Genomic DNA, 17,964 nt, shown 5'->3' with positions numbered 1-17,964 from the left:
AACTTCTCAGAAGGCTAGTGCCCTACATGATGAACTTAAAAAGAACTAGAATCAACATATTCCTTTATGAAGTCCACACAGACACACACACCATATACAGCGATGGCCTGGTTAAAATATGTAATTTTAATCTATTTAATTCCTTTTTTCATAAAGAGATTAAACAAAGAAATAGTATGACAAAAAAGTTTCAAGTGGAAGAAATTCCTCAAGAACCGTTTTTCAAATATATCTGGGGTCTATTGTTGTTTTTAACCCACAAAAGGGAACAATAACACTTTATCATGGGAAATCATTTAAAAGTGGCAATGTAAAAAGAATACAATGTGTCTCAAAGAAACCACTGCACCACCACCATTAAATAGATTCCCTAATGACTAATGTTGTTCAGTATACTGGGGCAGATTAAAAATTATGAAACTAAAGTCTCTGCTCCAGGAAGACAAAAATAAAATAAACGCAGAGATGCATGCAGCTTCCTAACATCACAGAGGGAGAGTTCAGTTTTCTTTTAAACACTCCAGAATCTTAAATAAAAATATTACAAACAAGACTCCTCCTCTTTACTTAGATGACTGAAAACTGATTCATAAAATAGCCTGAAATGTTTTGTTTACAAAAAACATATTGCAGTGTAACAGTGTATTTCTTCATCAGCTTATATGCTTGTATGTATATATAAACTCCATTAAGAGCTCYGTTAATTAAATGCTAGAGCTCATTTTTTAACTTCCTAGTCAGTTGCAGGGGAGATTATTTTATCACAGTGCCTTACTGAAAACTCACCAACAAAACCACCCTCATTAAAATTTGAGTGGCTGAAAATAAAGCCCTGGCATAGAACCTGAACTTCAAGTGACAACTAGCCAGTGAAAGAAATAATGAAATAGCAGTATAAAATAAGTGAATATTTAAATTGTGCTGGCAAAATTGTTTAAAAATAAAGTATTTTTTAAAACTGTTCCCTTGGTCAGTCTAATTTTAATATGAAAATTTTACTATTGCATTCTATTGCAGATCCAATGAAAAAAATAAAGAAATTTTTTGATACATAACCTACATGCTCATCTAACTTCTCCTGATTTATTACTCTAAATAATTAATATTTCACATAATATTTTATTCCATTCTTGTGACACCTCTTCTGCCACAATGTCTTGTTATAATTCTAGAAGAAAAATGCAGGAAGTCCTGTTCAAACACACACACASAATCTGCAGAAACACAGCTGAACTTTTCTACTACTACATCTTACTAAATTTGAAGAGTCCATCCCAGGATCTGCAGAACKCTCTCCAGGGTTTTGGAATAAGTGGACGAAGCCATTTGGGAATAGCACCTGCATACATAGTGGTCTTAAACATACTAAACATCAACTCCAGAGCCTCAATATATTCAACAGTCTGCAGTGGGACGTTGTTTTCCAGGCAGCCCAACCGGCATTCATAAAGAATAGTTGCCACACCTGCACATGAGAGATCAAAGAATTTGCTATACACATACAGATATATATACTAGTCCTTTAAAGAATTAAAATACTAAAGTTATAGAACTGCCTTTCAAAAATGTTTAATTATTATAATTGTAACTGGGGTAAATAAAATTGAAGTTTAAAACACACACTTAAATCCCAGGTAAACATTTTAGAGAGGCAGTGACTACTATGTCAATAACATTCAGCTCGAGACGATATCCAGGAATTCCAAAAGAAGTACAGCAACCCTCCAACATGTTTACTGTGTTGTGCATTGCACCACGAATCCTGAACCTGTTATAGCAGCCTTTGAGAGAGTGGGCAGAGGGTTTAAGGCCAAAGGTATTTCTGATAGCTGGTGATAATGCAGGAGTTCCTGGCAGTGGCTATGCCCTTCTTTGTCAGGGTAAGCCAGCAGTACATGGATACTGAGTATGCATCATGCTCTAGACACACCGCACATGACAGAGTCCATGTGGCCTTGAAAAAGGACACGTGTGACACTGCTGGAAATGCCATTATTGATTCTTCTCTTCTTTGTGATTCATTATGATTTCCTCAGCTGATTTTCTGCAGTATTGCAGTGTTCCCCACGGTGAATCCCTTTTTTTTTTCCAAAGAATGGTATTTTGTATATATTTTTATTAAATTCTTCTTCCCATCTCTGGACCATTTCTTCAAATTATCAAGTTGATTCTGAACTGAAATCCTGTCCTCTAGTGTGCCTGAAGTCTTTCTCTTCAGTTTTATAAATGTACCTTAATTATTAATGAAAGTACTAGACAGAAGTGGGCCATAAACTGACCTACTGAATTTAGTCAAAGTGCCCTCTCAGTATGACAGCAAACCATTTTTAATTGCTTTCTGAGCACAGATTTCTAAACACTTTTGCTCCCAACTTTTAACAGTATAATCTAGAACATATTTCCCATTTTTTAATGAAAACACCACGTTGAACAGTATAAAAAGCATTGCTATAATCCAAACAATCTTATTTAGTGATTCTTTTTATTGGGTGGGGCAATCAGGCAATCTGAAGAAGCAGTCAGATAATTTCTCCAAGACCTTTGCATCAAATTGCATGTTTTAAAATAAATTTTGTRCTTTTAAGTTTACTGCTTTGTCTGTATCAATAGTTTGTTCGTACCTTTTCAGGAACTGTAGTTAGGACAACTGGTCTATTAACTCTCTAGTCTCTCTTTTCTCCCTTTCTTTCTCTGTTTTTCTATTAAAAACAAGTACAATAGATATGATGTTTAACCTTGATCTTGTCCAGTCTTCCCTCAAACTCTCCATAAATTCTCTAGAATATTTACTTTTTTTTTGAAACTTTTCTCCTTTCTCTCTCCTGCATGTTTCTTCTTTACTTACAAAGAGTTGTTAAAATCTAGCTATTTTCAATTCACTCTGCCTTCCCTAATTTTCCTCCTTGCAGAGATATTTTTCTGTGCCTTTAATTTCTGTTATGCCCCTTCAAACAACTGCCAGTTCTCATGCCCCCCCTTTTTTTTTTTTAACCTTTTAGATAGTCTTTTCAAGAAATCTTACACATTGGGTCTCTGAGTAACCAGTAAAAGTTAACTGAAAGTGGATTTCATATATGAAATAGGTGTGTGCCAGGCACAAGTTATAAATGCTAAAAGAATGTGAAGAATTTAAACCAACCCATCAGTTAAACTGAATCTGTAAGCTCAGAGTTTAAAATTCCTTAAAATTTGTAACTCTTAGCTCAGTGCCACTTTTAGACATTATTCATGTAGAACAGACTCAGATTAGTTTACCAGACAGTCAATTGATACAGTATAGGTCAGCAATTCTGAAGTGTTTGCAAATCTCAAACTATTCAGCTGTCTCTCATCAAAGAGTGTCAATGTTTTTAAAAGGCACGCACATACAACAAGAACAGGCTGTATGAARTCAGTTAAAGGAATGCATGAAATGCGAATCACCATTAAATTTCTATAAGAATACAGGAAATGCCATACTAGCTCAGGCTGGGGTTCCATCTAGCACAATATTCTCTCATTAATGGTAGCCAGAGCCAGATAATTTAAAGAAAAGCACAGCAATCCCACAGTAAGCACATATATAGGCAGTGGAAACCAGTATCTTTTCCTACATGAAACTATGAACAGAATTTAGACACACCATACTGACACCCTGACTTGCAATTTCGCCAATAGACTGTTGTGTTAACATGGCTGATAAGCTAGACTCCTAGGCTAACACCCTTATTCTTGAGAAATTAATATAGAAATAGAGAGTACTGAAACTGGTTAGGGCCCTGATTTTATATTTTGCTTATATATCAGCATTTCCACAGGAATTATCCCTTACTAAAAGGTATCACCTGCTTGGACTCTATGAAGGATTTCTACTGATATCCGTTGCCCTGGGTAAGAAGATCCCTGAATGCAGAATATCAAGCTTCCCTCTTCAAATTAATCACAATGAGGCAGTAGTTGTTTATGACAAAAATGCCTAACCATAAGCACACAACTTTACATCCAATTTCTATATGGATATTATAGAGTCTGGGCTCACCTTCCATTGAATACTTGAAGAAAAGGTTGTTAACATTGGTCACTGTTTCCCTGTCGTCCTCTTGACTTCTGAGGGTGTGGATTCTTTTAATTAAATCTGTAATAACTTCATTGACTCCTCCAGAGAAAACAGCCACATCTTTGGGTTTCAGAATYTTTTGCCTCAGTACACTTCTCATTTTTAGCCATTGTTCCCCCTCCCTAGAAGAAATTATTAATAATGTCTATACACAATTCTCCTTGACAATCACTAGCTGGGTAGCAGCTCCCCAATGAAAGCTGTTTACACTTTTATTAGGAGATGAAAAATCAAGTGGTGAAATAAGAATAATGGGGGGGGTAACATGTATTTGGTTTTACACTCCTATGTTTTTATTCCATATTTTATTAATTTCACAATGTCACAATATGTACATCTATAAATTAATCTCTGATGTGAGTGATGAACTTGTCCACTCAGTATTCTGAATTTGACAAGYGTCTCCATATGAGTATTCTAGTAGTACTGACACAAGAAATTTGCATTTGTAATTTTTTATTAAAATTAATTTAAATATTTGAATGGATATTCTGCAAATTTGTTTTTAACTAGAATTGGTGCATAATTGCCAAAGGCAAGTATCTCATCCAGATCTGAGAAGTCAATGATTCGAGCTAGTACTGTAAATTCAGTTACTGATATATCACTTTGAGGTATGCTAATTCTAAATCTACAAAATAATATGCTTTTTGTGACAAATGTTACTCCAACTCCTGAGAGGCTACAGTCAGTTTTCAGTWCAGATGATAATATACTAAAAATTACATAAACAATGTGGAAGTGAAAAGTTGTGGAGCTGAAAAGACACACTTCAGCTGTATTCACAATATCACATTATGCATATCACTACCTCCAGCTGCAATGAGCTTGTCTGAAGTGTTTTTCAGATTCAGACACAAAAACAAACAAACTTGGTATCTATAGAGAAACTATTTAGAGCTAGATTCTCCTTTTGCTGAGTTATGTATTGAAATCTTTGTGTCAAAGGCTAAAATTCTGAGCTGTAGCCTCTGCATGCTTCATATAAGCAGAGTAGTCCAGAACAGTGGCGACAGGAATATCTTTCAATTGTATTTTATACATTTATTTTAAATTGCTATGTAAGCAATTCATTTCCGATGAAATTCTTTCAGTTGAAATAATGATCCTGCAAGGTCTAGAAACYTACTGGCCAACAGCAGAATTCAATTCCTTTAACAGATATTTTCTGAGTATCTCTTGATTTAAGATTTCGTTTCACAAAATATCAAAGAACTGTTAGCCTGGACTGCAATTTAAGATTCCAGTCTGAGGTCTAATACACAAAGCCTTTTGCCACTGCGAAAGAAAGAGACTGGGCATGACTCAGAAAATTAGTTTCCCTCTAAAAAACATCTTATGTCAGTGGTGACTGTGAGTAGTTCCCACTGGCAGTTAAGCACACCCACATGCACAGAGCATTTACGCAAGCTTTAAAACACAGACAGCTCTTCTAGAATCGGTCACATACAAAGATATATCTGCATGGGAATGCACTACAGTGGGAATTTACCATGGAGTGACTTCTCTGCATTGCTCCACTGAGTGGGCACTTTGGTGAACAACAGAGCTAACGTCAGCTTGAGCTGGTAAGTCCACACAACACACTGCCAAGCGGACGTATCAGCTTAGATCTGAAGCAGCAAAACCATGTTTGCGCAGTGCTATGCCAAAGCTAGTAAGTCCTACTCTGCGATACTGCTTCCAGATACTTGAGGCAGCTCAGACATCTCTACCTGATAGACACATTTTCCAGGAATGTTTTCACATGAGGTAGCTTACTCCACATTCAAACTATGCATCATTAGGGTCCCTTAGAAAATTTATAGCAGAATAAACAACTCACCATAAATTCCTAACCTCCTTCCCCTCTGCTAAACATACAAATTTCCCCACACAGACAAGCCTGAACTCCCAGATGATTTGTATAGTCCTTCAGAAAATTAACATACTTTTATAACAAAACTCGGAAAACGAAGGAGTAACAACTTACGCAGAAATAAGTCCTGTAGCTCTTCCTCGTAAGTCCCTGTATTCCTGCCATGATTCCATGTTAGCTCTTTGCGGTGCTCTACCTTCTGCCCGGAGAACTTGAGCAACCATATCTCGATCTGCAATGGATACAACAAACTGGGGACCAAAGTGAGACTTGAAGATCTTCCCATATTCCTGAGTGTGCTTTCGCTACAGTATCACCAACAAAGATAAACAGAAGTAAAATATTATTAAAGATTAGCAGAAAAGGAAACTGACAATTTGTCATGCAGTAAATCAACACACTGCATCTAGAACTTGATCCCCACCTCTCCAGTAAAGAAATGGTTTGAAGTGTCACCAGAAAACACCTAAGTATTACTCTGAAATATTCACAGGAAAAACAGAGAGGTCACACCATTCAGGACCTCTGACTGAAAAGACCCAAACATCTCAGGCACGAAGGGTTAGTGAAACCAAATACTGAGAAGATGAAAGGACTTGGAGAATTGAAAAATATGTATCTCCAGAAAAGTAAGTTAGAAAGAATGTCTGAAAAAATTAAAACCATGGAGGTAAAAAAGGTGAAATCAAAAGTGTAATACAGAGATACAGTAATTTACCTTTTAAGGTCTTTTGTAAACAAACCATTTAGTCTATCAGTTTATTCTTTACAAAAGAAAAAAAAAACTTACTCAGTCTTAAACTAAACCCAGGACTATGACAGCATAACAGTCTAGTGATAAACTCTACATTTTGAGGTGGATTCATCAGGATGGAATTTTAGAAAGACATACATTAATTCTGCAAAAAGAAGGAAAAACTAAAGTCTTACTCCTGCAACGAGGTTTATTTAGTGGCTGATCTGCAAGTTGTATGATTCAGGCTGGAGGCAAGCAACAGGCAATTAAGAAAGAGGATTGGAAAACATTAAGCGATGTAAAAAAAAGAAACAAAAAAGTTTTCTCATGAAATTATATCATTGTCCCATAAAATCTTACTGATTATTTTAAACAAATTTCATTCTGAGCTGGTCATGAAATGAAACACTCAGCTTTCAGGAATTCACTTGGCATATAGCCACAAAATCATTTCAGGAAAAAAATGAGGCTTAACTAATAAAAAAAATTAACAGTAGAGACATTGCAGGAAAAAAATCTATAGCTCATAGAACTGTGGATTTGGGTCAGTTTTAAATTTGAAAGGATTACAGTTTAAAGTAGCAAAATAAGTTAAACTGGCAAGTTTAACTTTGATACTTCACTTGCATTTGATCTAGAGACATCTGCTTGCAGAAGCATGTTGATTACAAATCAAACATCTGATACGACTATGCTAGTAAAAGTCTACTGTTGACCCAAGTTTAATTTATGAGAGATGTTTTAATTAGTCTTGGTTACAGAGATGAAAGGTTTAATTGTCAACAGTATATTCGAGACACATGAACCATTGTTTAGCATATGTTACCAAACACTTACAGACACATAACTGTTTTTGCCTCATTTCCAAATAAAACAGAGTTGTACAATTGTGCTGACAGTCTCCTCATAATTACTTTTGGAATACACAGGCCACTTTCAGTCAAATTTAACACAGACATAAAGGCCTCCTACAATTATATTCTTATTATTTTCAAAAGTCAGCATCTGGATTCAAATGAGAGATGTGTATTTGTCATTCTGATGAGGGAAATGCTACAGTAGGAACTCAACAGTTACCATCTCTGTTTGGTCTCCTGCTAACCAGCCACCATATGCAAACCAATCAATGAATGAGCACTTCCAGAGCCCAAAATCTCTCTTGCCCCAGACGTATCTTAGGGGATATGAAACTGAACAGGGAAAGAAGGGAGAGCATGAAAGTCTTTTAAGGAAGGTAAGAGTTGGGAGACAAATGCTGTAAGGAAAAGGCAGCGGGGTGAGGGGGATCCAAGTCACAGATCATAGAAAAACAGGTTCAACTAATTTTGCTATTCCTGGAACAGCTTGCTTTTTTCAGTTATCATGAGGTTTACATGGTAGGAGTAACTTCAACAATAAAAATAAATCAAATGTATATCCATTCCATCAAATAAAYGACATACTAATTTTAAAACAGAAACGGACAAAGACAAGGTATTTATACTTCTTTTGCTTTCAGCAGAATGGTGTTCTGTGTATCAATCTCATGTTTAAAGAAATGCCCATTATTTCTGTTAGATATTTTCTGTCACAACATAGGTTTTCTACCCCTTGTTCCAGACCTTAAAAATATTACACTTTAGTGTCTCACATACCACTCGCACACCATGCATTCCTTCACGTCATAAATTCAGACTGTCAGCATCCAAACCCTACCCCTTCATCTCTTCTTTTTTATACTTGTATAGTACTGATGAGACACAAGAGATCTAACTTCATCAAATTAAAAATACTTTCTCTTTGTCATAATGGCTGTAGGCATCACTGCTTTGGCCAGAACTAACCGGAATCATGTTACTGAGAACAAAACCTCCTTTGTGAAAAAATGCTCAGCTTCCCCACCCCTTCTGCATATAGTCTATGAATATTTGTGCGTGTCAGAGGACATCGTTTAAGTAGCTGTGCTGGTTACCAGAGGGTTTCAGATTAATTCATTCCTGATGTTCACTGTATTGTTAAATTTAACAGACTGTTATTAATCCAGTTAATGCCTGTTTGCATCCAGCATGTATGCGAAGAGGCCATCTATGATTTGTAAGTGTTTTTTGAGACTCTTAACAGAATAAAAACTAGTGTCATATTTCAACTCCTCCTTATCCTTCCTCCTGCTTTCCTTTCTATAAATAACATTCATTAAAAAGGAAAAAATCTGTATCAGCTAGTGGTTGTGAAAAGGATGCACAACTTAAAAAGTATTAAGAGACTTAATATTTTGAATAATTTTCAAAGCTTTGAGTTTCATACTTAGAGCAGTGAAAACTTTAATTCAATGCACATTATTAGTGTGATGACAATATTGCGAGTACCTCTCCAATTCTGTCCTGCACCACAGACACAGAGAAAATAAGAACTATATCATAACTAAAAGCTTTAGCTGTTATAAGAGTTTCATCTGCATGTGTCTTGGTTAGCAAGCAATTAAGTAATTCACCAAAAGAAATCTAGTTTGGCTGCCATCAAACTCAGCACAGACGGAAGAGCCTAACTTCTTTGTAGAAATCTAAATGAAAATTACAACAAAGCCAGACATTTTCTTTTTGCCCCGTTTCCTCCTCCTTCTGGTGTTTTTAGTCTTGTATGTAAACCCTAATTTTCAGTTTTGATCGTCAAGCTTTTTATAATTCTGTCCTGTTCTGTTTGGTTTCTCTTTTCTTTCCTTTTTTTTTTACTTCTCATCTCTCCTTCCAGTTTATTTCAGTGGTTTTCAGCCAATGGACCTCTTGAGGTGGTCTGTGAGTCTATGCAGTCTGGAAAAGGTGACTAAGAAAAGCAAAATTAATAAATGCCATACATGTATAACTTCCAAATAGGTCTGCACCTCCAGCTGAAAACTCATGGACCCACAACCAAAAAAGGGTGAAAACCATTGCTTTACTCTCTTGAAACACAAATGCTTACTTTACCATCACTTGGACCGCGGGGAAAGGGCCTCAGGAGATGCAATGGGACTTTTCAGGAACGAAACCCACATGTTTGGCCAAGCAACCAAAAACAACTTCTTCAGAATGAGGCAGCCTTACGATAACAGTTACGCGCGCCAGCATCTGAGAAACACCGTACAAAAGCAGGATACCCCTTCACCCAACTGCTTCTTCAACGGCAAGCCTGGGAAACGGCGCTTCACCCATCTCCTTCCAGCGTGATGGAGCAAGGAGACACACAGCGGCTCATCAGCCGCCACAGAAGCTGAGATGCCAAAACCGAAGGGGGCCGTTCTCAACCCCCACGCGCCCCACCCCGGTCCACATGTATTTGACTGTGCCCGCCGCCCACCGCATCGCGCACTGAAGAGGCAGAGCCGTCGCACACCACGTGATGGGGGCTTGGGGGGGTCTGGCCGAGCCGCTCGCGAAGCACCTCGGGGTCACGCCGCCAGGGGCGGCCGGGGGGCTCCTCGCACCCCGCTCGGGGCCTCCCGCCGCCGCCAGGCCCCGCTTCCCGCCGCCCCCTCCCTCCTCCCCGCGGCAGCCGCCTCCCCTCCCCTCCCCCCGCGCCGCGCCGCCTCCGCGCGAGCCAATGGGGGCGCCAGGGGAGGGGGCGGGAGGCGGCGGCGCGGGGGCTCCCCGGCCTCGCCTCCAGCGCGGGGGGGCAGCGCGAGCCGCGGCCGTTGGCCCCGCCCGGGACGGGTTCAAACCGCCCGCCTCCCGCTGAGGGGAGGGTCGTGCAAACAGCTCCGCTGTGGGCGGGCCGGCCGGCGCTTACGGCAGTGGGGCCAGGCACATCTACCGCCCCCTCAGGGGACCTATATATGCGAAGGATATTTAATGAAGGGGGAGAGGGTCGAAGTGGAAGAGACAAAATGGTCTCTGGCCGAGCCGAAGGAGGGAAAGCGGGGGGAGCCCCGCTGCCCCCCGCGCGGTGTCTGAGGGAGCGCTCCCCGCGGACGCCTGCGCGTCCCCCCTCCAAGCAGCGCCTCAGCCGCAAGCCGCGGCACGACCGGGGCCGTCCCCCGTGTAAACACAGCTCTGGGTGCCGGCTCGGCCTCACCTAGAGGGCGGCTGCGGGAGGCTGGGCGTTTCGCTCCGAGATTGGAGGAGAGCCCGCACTTCCCAGCTTCACCCGCCAAAAATAAGTCCGCTGCAAGCTTGTGAAACAACCGAGTTCAAGAAGATGGGGTATTTTCTCTCTTTTCCAAGTGTAAGGCACCTACCTAAAAGTTCAAAATGCGCATGAACATGAAGAGAGGGGGGACAGCTCAGGGGTGCCAGCTAGACGGTCACCCCACAAACACGGGGAATAACCCCTGTTAGCACGCATTTTATGAACGGTGTTTGTATGGCTGGAAAGCAACTTACTCGTAGGCTTTTCCCTGAAATACAAAAACGCTAAACCTCCAAGCGCTAAGGGACGCGGAGATTGAATGGGGATCCTCTTAATCCCGACTCTTTCGTAACGGCAGGAACACGGCGCGGCGATGACTCGCTGCGGTGCTGCTAACTCGATGATTAAGCAGTGTTTTATGGGGGGGGGGGGAGAGGAAAGGTTTAAGTAATCTCGGCGTGAATAACTTATTAAATAGCCCGCTCAGCTGTACCTGGATTTCATGAATGCGGCCGAAGCCGTCCTTCCAGAAGAACTCGTACAGATTGCAGAGCGTGTTGGGTCCCGGCATTTCTTGCAGGCTCTTCACCCGGCGGAGCGGGCGGGTGGCGGTGGGCTTCAGCAGCGCTCCTGCGCTCTCCGAGCCTGCCATCACCTCCCCCTCTTTGTTCCCTGGCGAGTTATTTTGCACCTCCAGAGACGGGCTGCTGGAAAGCTTGGGCAGCTGGTGAAACCTGCTGACAAAAATCGCGTGGTGGAAGTAAGTCCTTCTCTCAGATTCAAGTGCCCGCTTGCATTTCATTTTCAAAACCCTCGTGAAGAAAGACATTTTTTTTTTTTAATTTCAGAAAGGTCCACTTTGTCCCTGCAGCTGCTTTTTATTTGGTTGCTCTTTCTTCCCTTCCTGCTTTAACTTGTACAAGCAGCACTTCTCCAAACTCTCGCTGCATGAGCATCAGTTTACACAGACCATTATTTAACGCTCCCTCCCCTAGGGCTGGAAAAGGGGGGTGGGTCTGCGATGAGACTTGAATAGAATGAACCTATTATTTTGTATAATTCAAATCAGATAAATTTATTCATTAAGCATACAGCCAAAGTTTAGTTTTCCCCTTTCCCCCATTGGTTTGGCAGAAATCTCACATACGGATTATGCTTTTTTCTTCATTAAAAAGGTGGGTTTAGGGCTATTTTCTTCTGTAGCATTAATTCATTCCTATATGTTAGAAAATATATCGTCTGTGTGAAGTTTTCTTAGTACCATTCATCATCCAGTAACATACATTTTTGCATCCATACACAAATGATTTTCCAGGGTAACATTACAAACAGTTACTGTAAAATACGGTATCCAGGGATGTTCTTTGTACTACAGAATGTTCATCTTTTAGATATGCTATACTTGAGTAGATTGTGACTTCTGTAGAAAATAAGCAATGCTTCTTAACTGCATGCGTTGTTCCACCACACCATTTTTCCCAGTTCGACAGCACAGATCTATAATCATACACGGAGAATTTGAGTTCCAATCTACATATCAGTTTGTTTTGTACAATATTTGAAAAGCCTTCCTGCTGTCTTCATACTTATTTCTGGATATTTCTGAAGGTAGTAGTGATAATCCATAAAAACTTGATTAGTTTCAGAAATTATGTGTCAGATAACCACCTCTGTTATAATTGAATCAAAGGCTCATGTAAAACTTCAGGACAGAGGGAAGTCTCAAGCAAGAGCCCCATTTCCGGAACTTACTTTTCCAGCAAGTTAGTCATAACTAAATCTAGTGAGCTTCAAAGTTATTTGTCTTTCTTTTCCTTCTCYTCTGTTTATTTTTCTACATTTATATTTTCTTGGGCCAAAATCCAGTTAGGATTTGTGCACATGCTTAATTTGATCACTGGGAATAACTCCGCTGAAATAAATTTACCTGTAATAATAAAGCTAGACACATGCATCAGTCTTTGTAGATACAGCAGTAAATAATACATTTGTAAAGGGCACACAATAAAATGGTCTTAATATCTACAAAGTACATATTGGTTTAAGCTAAAACAATGTCTTTAAAATAAGCATCGTCATACTTGAAAAGGTACAGAGAGCATCGACAAGAAAGTTTTTAAAAAATGTGGAGGAGATTGAGAGAATTTATTTCACCTAGGAGTGAAGACTAGTAGGGATGCAGGTTAGAGAGAGAAGACAAAACAATAATAGGCTTAGTTTGCCAGTACAAGAGATCTTGGTTAGATATTCACATAGCCTTTAATCAGAACAAGCTATCTCAAGAGATTATGTAATTGCTCTCACTGAAGCCTTCTAAGAACAGGTTTGATAAATATGTCAGGCAAGGTCTGGGTATATTACAGTCTAGATTACTTCCGAAGTTTCCCTTTCCTCCTACATTTCTGCATGGTGTAGCTACATTATTTAATATTTATCTAAAGATGCTTCACACACAATTATTCATAAACAAAATAAATATTTCTGGAAAGAAATTGAAAACAGCTGATGAATGTGAAATTCAGTGCAAGTGTATGTAGGTGTGTAAGTAAATGTACGCTAATTCCATGTCATACATGAGAACATTTATTCATTAGACAGGAAAGATGGAGACAAATCCTGCAACAAAGAAAGACCTTCTATATCTAATTTACATTTGGTGTATTCTAAGAAGTTACCACAAAAATTTAAAACTACTGAGCAACAGATCAAACTGAAATTTGTTTTCAAATTTAGGCTGTAGTTCTCCAGTTTTAAAAATGGTTTTCATATTGTAATTCCTATTGAGAGAGGAAATAAATGCACCCTTCCTAAAAACTGCTGCTCACAGCTTATCAGTATGGTAGTTTTTAGATCCATATATCATTAAGATAGTGTGAAGCCAAATATGGTGAATGTATCTGCTCTCATTGATATGCTAGTGAAATAGATATTTTATATKGTAAAGCTACAGTTTTGCAAGTCGCACTAACTTTCCTTCTTCTAGGTTTTTGCAGTAAATTCTACATGGGGATCATCACTTCCCCTGCTTTCCACTTGCTCGCAGTGAATTACCTCTTTTTCATCAAAATCATTCTAGGAAAGAGGGTTTCTAGCCAACTATTTGGAAAAAAAGTTTCAGGCCTGAACGTTTTGTCTTTCAACAACTTCACGAGAACAGTACCTGTTGTCCCTCTGAGGAATTTCAGGAGGTGGCAGTAGTCCCAGCACAGGAACTATGTTGATAAGTCCACACTTCTGCTTTGACGTCTAGGCAGCTTAGTTCATGTTAATTTTTTTCTTGTTCACACTAAAATGATCAGAAACACAGATACCATTTAAAGTGCACATGTAAACACTCAGAAGATAAAATGCCAGTAGAACTAATGCCAGTCAGCACTAATCATCAGTATTCATTCATTTGAAAGGAGACTAATTCATAAAATTTACATACTACAATAATACAAGGCACAGAGTGCTTTATTGTGATTTTAATATTACAAAGCAGAGCCATCTTGTCTTTCATTGCAGTCTTTCATTGCAAAGAGTTGTTAGGAGGGATTTAAAAGAGAATAAGGATGCAGTTCTACAAATCTGCATAAAGACCACCTTCCTTGCACAAAAGGAGATGTGAGGGGATTGACATCCGTAGGAACATACATTTTATGTCATGCAGGTGGTGAACCAGTAGGTTTGATGACGAACATTAGGGAAGGCTTAGCACAAGCGTGCCTGAAAGGCCTATGTACCATATCGTTTGCTGTAAATGAATAACACGACTGTAACATCACAAAATAGTTTATCAAACGACCCTATCACAATATGATGTTCCAAACATTTATAAGCAACAGATATTTCTAGAAGGTTAGTTAGATGAAGGAATAAAAATGCAGAGATGCTAAAAGATACAGACTCAGCTACACTATTATAATAATGCTGTGGTAACCCATCACAGATGAGTGCAGAGGTTTTGTTTTTTCAGGTAAACTGGAAAAAGAACAATCCAATCTACAGTACCAGACTATGTAGTGGTTAGTCAAATATAAAAAAGAATACTTATGAATATGAATATATACATGTGGGTTACCACAACATGGACTGTATAATTAAACTATTTGCTTCTCTTTCCCTTGCCAGATCATAATTGTGTGGTTCTGCTTGATTTTTTATAAGAGTTATTAAGGTATGTGCCACTACGGCAGCTGCTTCACTGCCACACTTAGGATCCTTACTCTGATAATTTCTACTGCAGAATCTGAGATGGAGGTCAAACTTGCAAACTATAGTATGTTAAATTTCAATAAGTAAAATAATCCACATTATCAGTAAAACCAAAAATTTATGCTATGAGAAATAGATTAAGCTGAAATATCACTTTTCTAAAGCAGACTAGAAGGAAGAGCAAAGCAAAGATAACAATGTACATTTGAGAAGACTGCAGAGGGTTTCACATCTTTTCTGTGGTTTAGGGTAAAACCCAAGCTGATGGATGGATGAGTGTTGTCTGGTCCCCTTTTCCTTCCACATCTGATAAAGGATTTGTTTCAGGATCTAGATGATGGAAGTCCAGTAGTATCAGAGAGCTCTGAAGTTCCCAGAAATAATGGTGAGTGTAACAGCCATGGCAGTAAAACCTGCTCCTTCCAGTCCAGGTAAGCCCACCAAATAATAAGGGCAACTTTATGCCATCTGCACTAGCCAACCAGAACACATTTGTGTGACTTGACATATAAACATTTTGTCCTATTTCCAAAATCTTTCAGCATTTGAATTTATTAGAAGTCCTCGTGGTGCCTTGAAAACACAATCACAATTTTTTAAATTTAAACAATGATGTTTGTCCTAGTCTGTTAGTTTGCTGAGTCTGAAAAATTGTTTTATTTAACTAGTCAGTTTGAGCTTTTGTTTTTTCAAAACAAGTTGAACCACTTGCCTCTTCATAGAAATGGTTCAATTTTATTTAACTTTTGATATGTAACCGGATCATAGTATAAGCTAACTTGACCATTCAGAGTTTAGATTATATATTATTTTTGGATGATCATTTGTCTTCAAATCCACAGTCATACTGTTCTCTCAGTCTAAATAATGGGGTCATGTTAACTGTACTGTTACCTTCAGTATGTTATTTCTAAATCCAATTTAAACTTGCCCTCCTCTTTGCATGAACTCTGACAAAGTTCAGTCGAAGCCTTCTTTGTGTCCTAAATAACACAGCTATTCAGAATCAGTGGTTACATTATCATCTTATTAGGAATTTTATTTTCTTAGCTATTATTATCACTTTGAAATAATTGCAATTATGTCTGGCTTGTAATTATTTAAAAATTATTTTATGTAATACAATATAATAAATACTGTACTGCATGTAAAACATCACAGTGTTTAAATAACTGATGTATCTCAAAATATAATTTACAGAAGTAAAAGAGATATGATCTGTTAAACTTTGCCTAAGTAACACCTTTCAGCTAAGACTGTACTTAGGCTCCTAAGAACTTCTGAAAGGAAGAAAAGCTGGAAAACAGCAGTTGAATGGCAGAAATTCAGCAAAAATTCACTGTTTGATTTGAAACAGCTCTTCACTGAAAAAGCCATGTGGTTAGCCATGATTTTTGCCTTTTCTGACTGCCTTCAAACCCATCTTCTGAAGGATCTTTTCAAGCTGTGTAGTCACTTGTGTGGAATTCTGAATGGTTTCCAAATTCCCATGGTTTTTGCTGCAAGAGGGGCAAATTTTAATGGAGTATGAGGTGAGAACAGAGCTTACAGATAGCTTATTATCAAAGCAACTTCAGTTTAAAAGAAACATGAACTAAAACTGCTTTTCTTAATCTTTGGTTTCATCTACCATATGACAGCTATTAAAGCCCTAATCAAATATTGTACAAAAAAAAAGGTATTTAAATTAAAACAAGCTAGCCAATCTAGGGTACTGATAGMACTCTGCATGACTTGCTATTTAGTACTTAAAAAAAACACATTCATCAACTGCAACAGATAGAGAATTGAGCTCTACTTGTGGGTTTTGTAGCGGTTTTAGATCCTTATCCTTTCTATGCTTCTTATCATGTACCACGTTAAGTTATCCTGAGAACTAGTTACCTTGAAGTCCCAAGTTTTTAAACACAGGGCACTGCTAAAAAAAGTGACAATCATGAGGGCATAGGAAGACATGGAGAAACAGAAATTGCATGTAGTTTAGTGCTTTGCAGAGCTATAAGGCTGCTGGAAATAGCCACACCAAAGTCACTGTGCCCTTTCAGTCTTGAAGGCCATTTTAATGAAAAACAACAATATCCTTCAACATTAATCCCATCACAGACAGACACTTGCTGTTTTGCCACATGGATGAACACAAAAATACAGTTTTCAGTATTGCAGCCTGTCAGAAACAGAAAAAGGAACTATTAAAAAAATGAGAATTCCTCAAGAAACAAAGAAGATTAAGTTTCCTCAGTACGGGATTCAGCCTAACTAAGGAAGTGGCAAGAGAGGAGAGTAAGAACTTTTATTTCAGCTGAGAAACCTGAATTACATCCAAGAAAACTGCAGTTCCCCTCTGTCCACAGACTTTCAAGGAATGATGTACTTACCCCAAAGCTCACTTGCCTCTGTGGTCCCTCACAGTCTGAAACAATTTTACYATACCAATCCATTTTATTTTGCCCCCAAGTTTAGTAAGAGTCTTGGCTAGATGATGACCCAGAAGGGATTTGTGCTAYCACTGTTCACTTGCAGGCCATCCACATCTATAAACTGCATCACACACTCCTGCTGCTGCTAGTAAACATGCGGTGTTGTGCCAGAGCGCTCCCGGAGGAATCAGTGCCACGTTTCAGAAAGTTATGCACACAGGAGCACAATGGCAGAGAACAGGAAGATTTGCAGTATGTGCTCCATTTTTCAGGGAAGCCTGCAGCTCTCACCATGTCGTTACTACAGGTTACGTAGCAAGTAATCTTGCTATCAATTCACAGAATAGAGGCATCAGCCAGCAAGTGTCTGATAAAGTGAATGAGGAACCAACTGCACACCAGGAGAGCTGGGGCCCAGGTTCTTTGAATTCTGGCTACTGGACCATTAGAGCTGCTGTGCACTGTCTGGTCACTGTGAAATGTTACATTTGTTATGTACTGTACTGCTTCAAATACAAAAATTCCCACATGACAAAATTCAGTGCTGAGTTTTGCCTTTGAACAAAACAATTTAGTTCCC

The 17,964-nt window shown here is 38.9% G+C and overlaps 1 protein-coding gene across 5 annotated transcripts in view; it reads right to left on the bottom strand.

Moving 5' to 3' along the window:
• Positions 1–17,964, bottom strand: part of LOC112972059 (cytochrome P450 27C1) — a 33,831-nt gene that overhangs the window by 15,603 nt on the left and 264 nt on the right. For 2 of the 5 annotated variants that reach the window (XR_003255531.1, XM_026078119.1), the window contains exons 1-4: positions 11,264–11,599; positions 6,069–6,259; positions 4,019–4,218; positions 1,256–1,465 (exon numbers count right to left, since the gene is read on the bottom strand). Coding sequence is in view for 4 of the 5 variants with exons in the window: in XM_026078119.1 (XP_025933904.1) it covers positions 1,256–1,465; positions 4,019–4,218; positions 6,069–6,259; positions 11,264–11,599 (937 nt within the window). In the remaining variant the exon portion in view is untranslated. Of the gene's footprint in view, positions 1–1,255; positions 1,466–4,018; positions 4,219–6,068; positions 6,260–11,263; positions 11,600–13,930; positions 14,057–14,406; positions 14,507–15,170; positions 16,467–16,851; positions 17,132–17,342; positions 17,789–17,964 lie in introns of those variants that run through there. The other 3 variants (XM_026078121.1, XM_026078120.1, XM_026078122.1) reach the window with 3 other exon arrangements.

Source organism: Apteryx rowi, unplaced genomic scaffold, assembly GCF_003343035.1.
Source record: "Apteryx rowi isolate R43461 unplaced genomic scaffold, aptRow1 scaffold_47, whole genome shotgun sequence".
Taxonomy (NCBI): domain Eukaryota; kingdom Metazoa; phylum Chordata; class Aves; order Apterygiformes; family Apterygidae; genus Apteryx; species Apteryx rowi.
The sequence above is the reverse complement of the archived record's forward strand: the minus strand, read 5'-3'. Positions and strand labels throughout refer to the sequence as shown.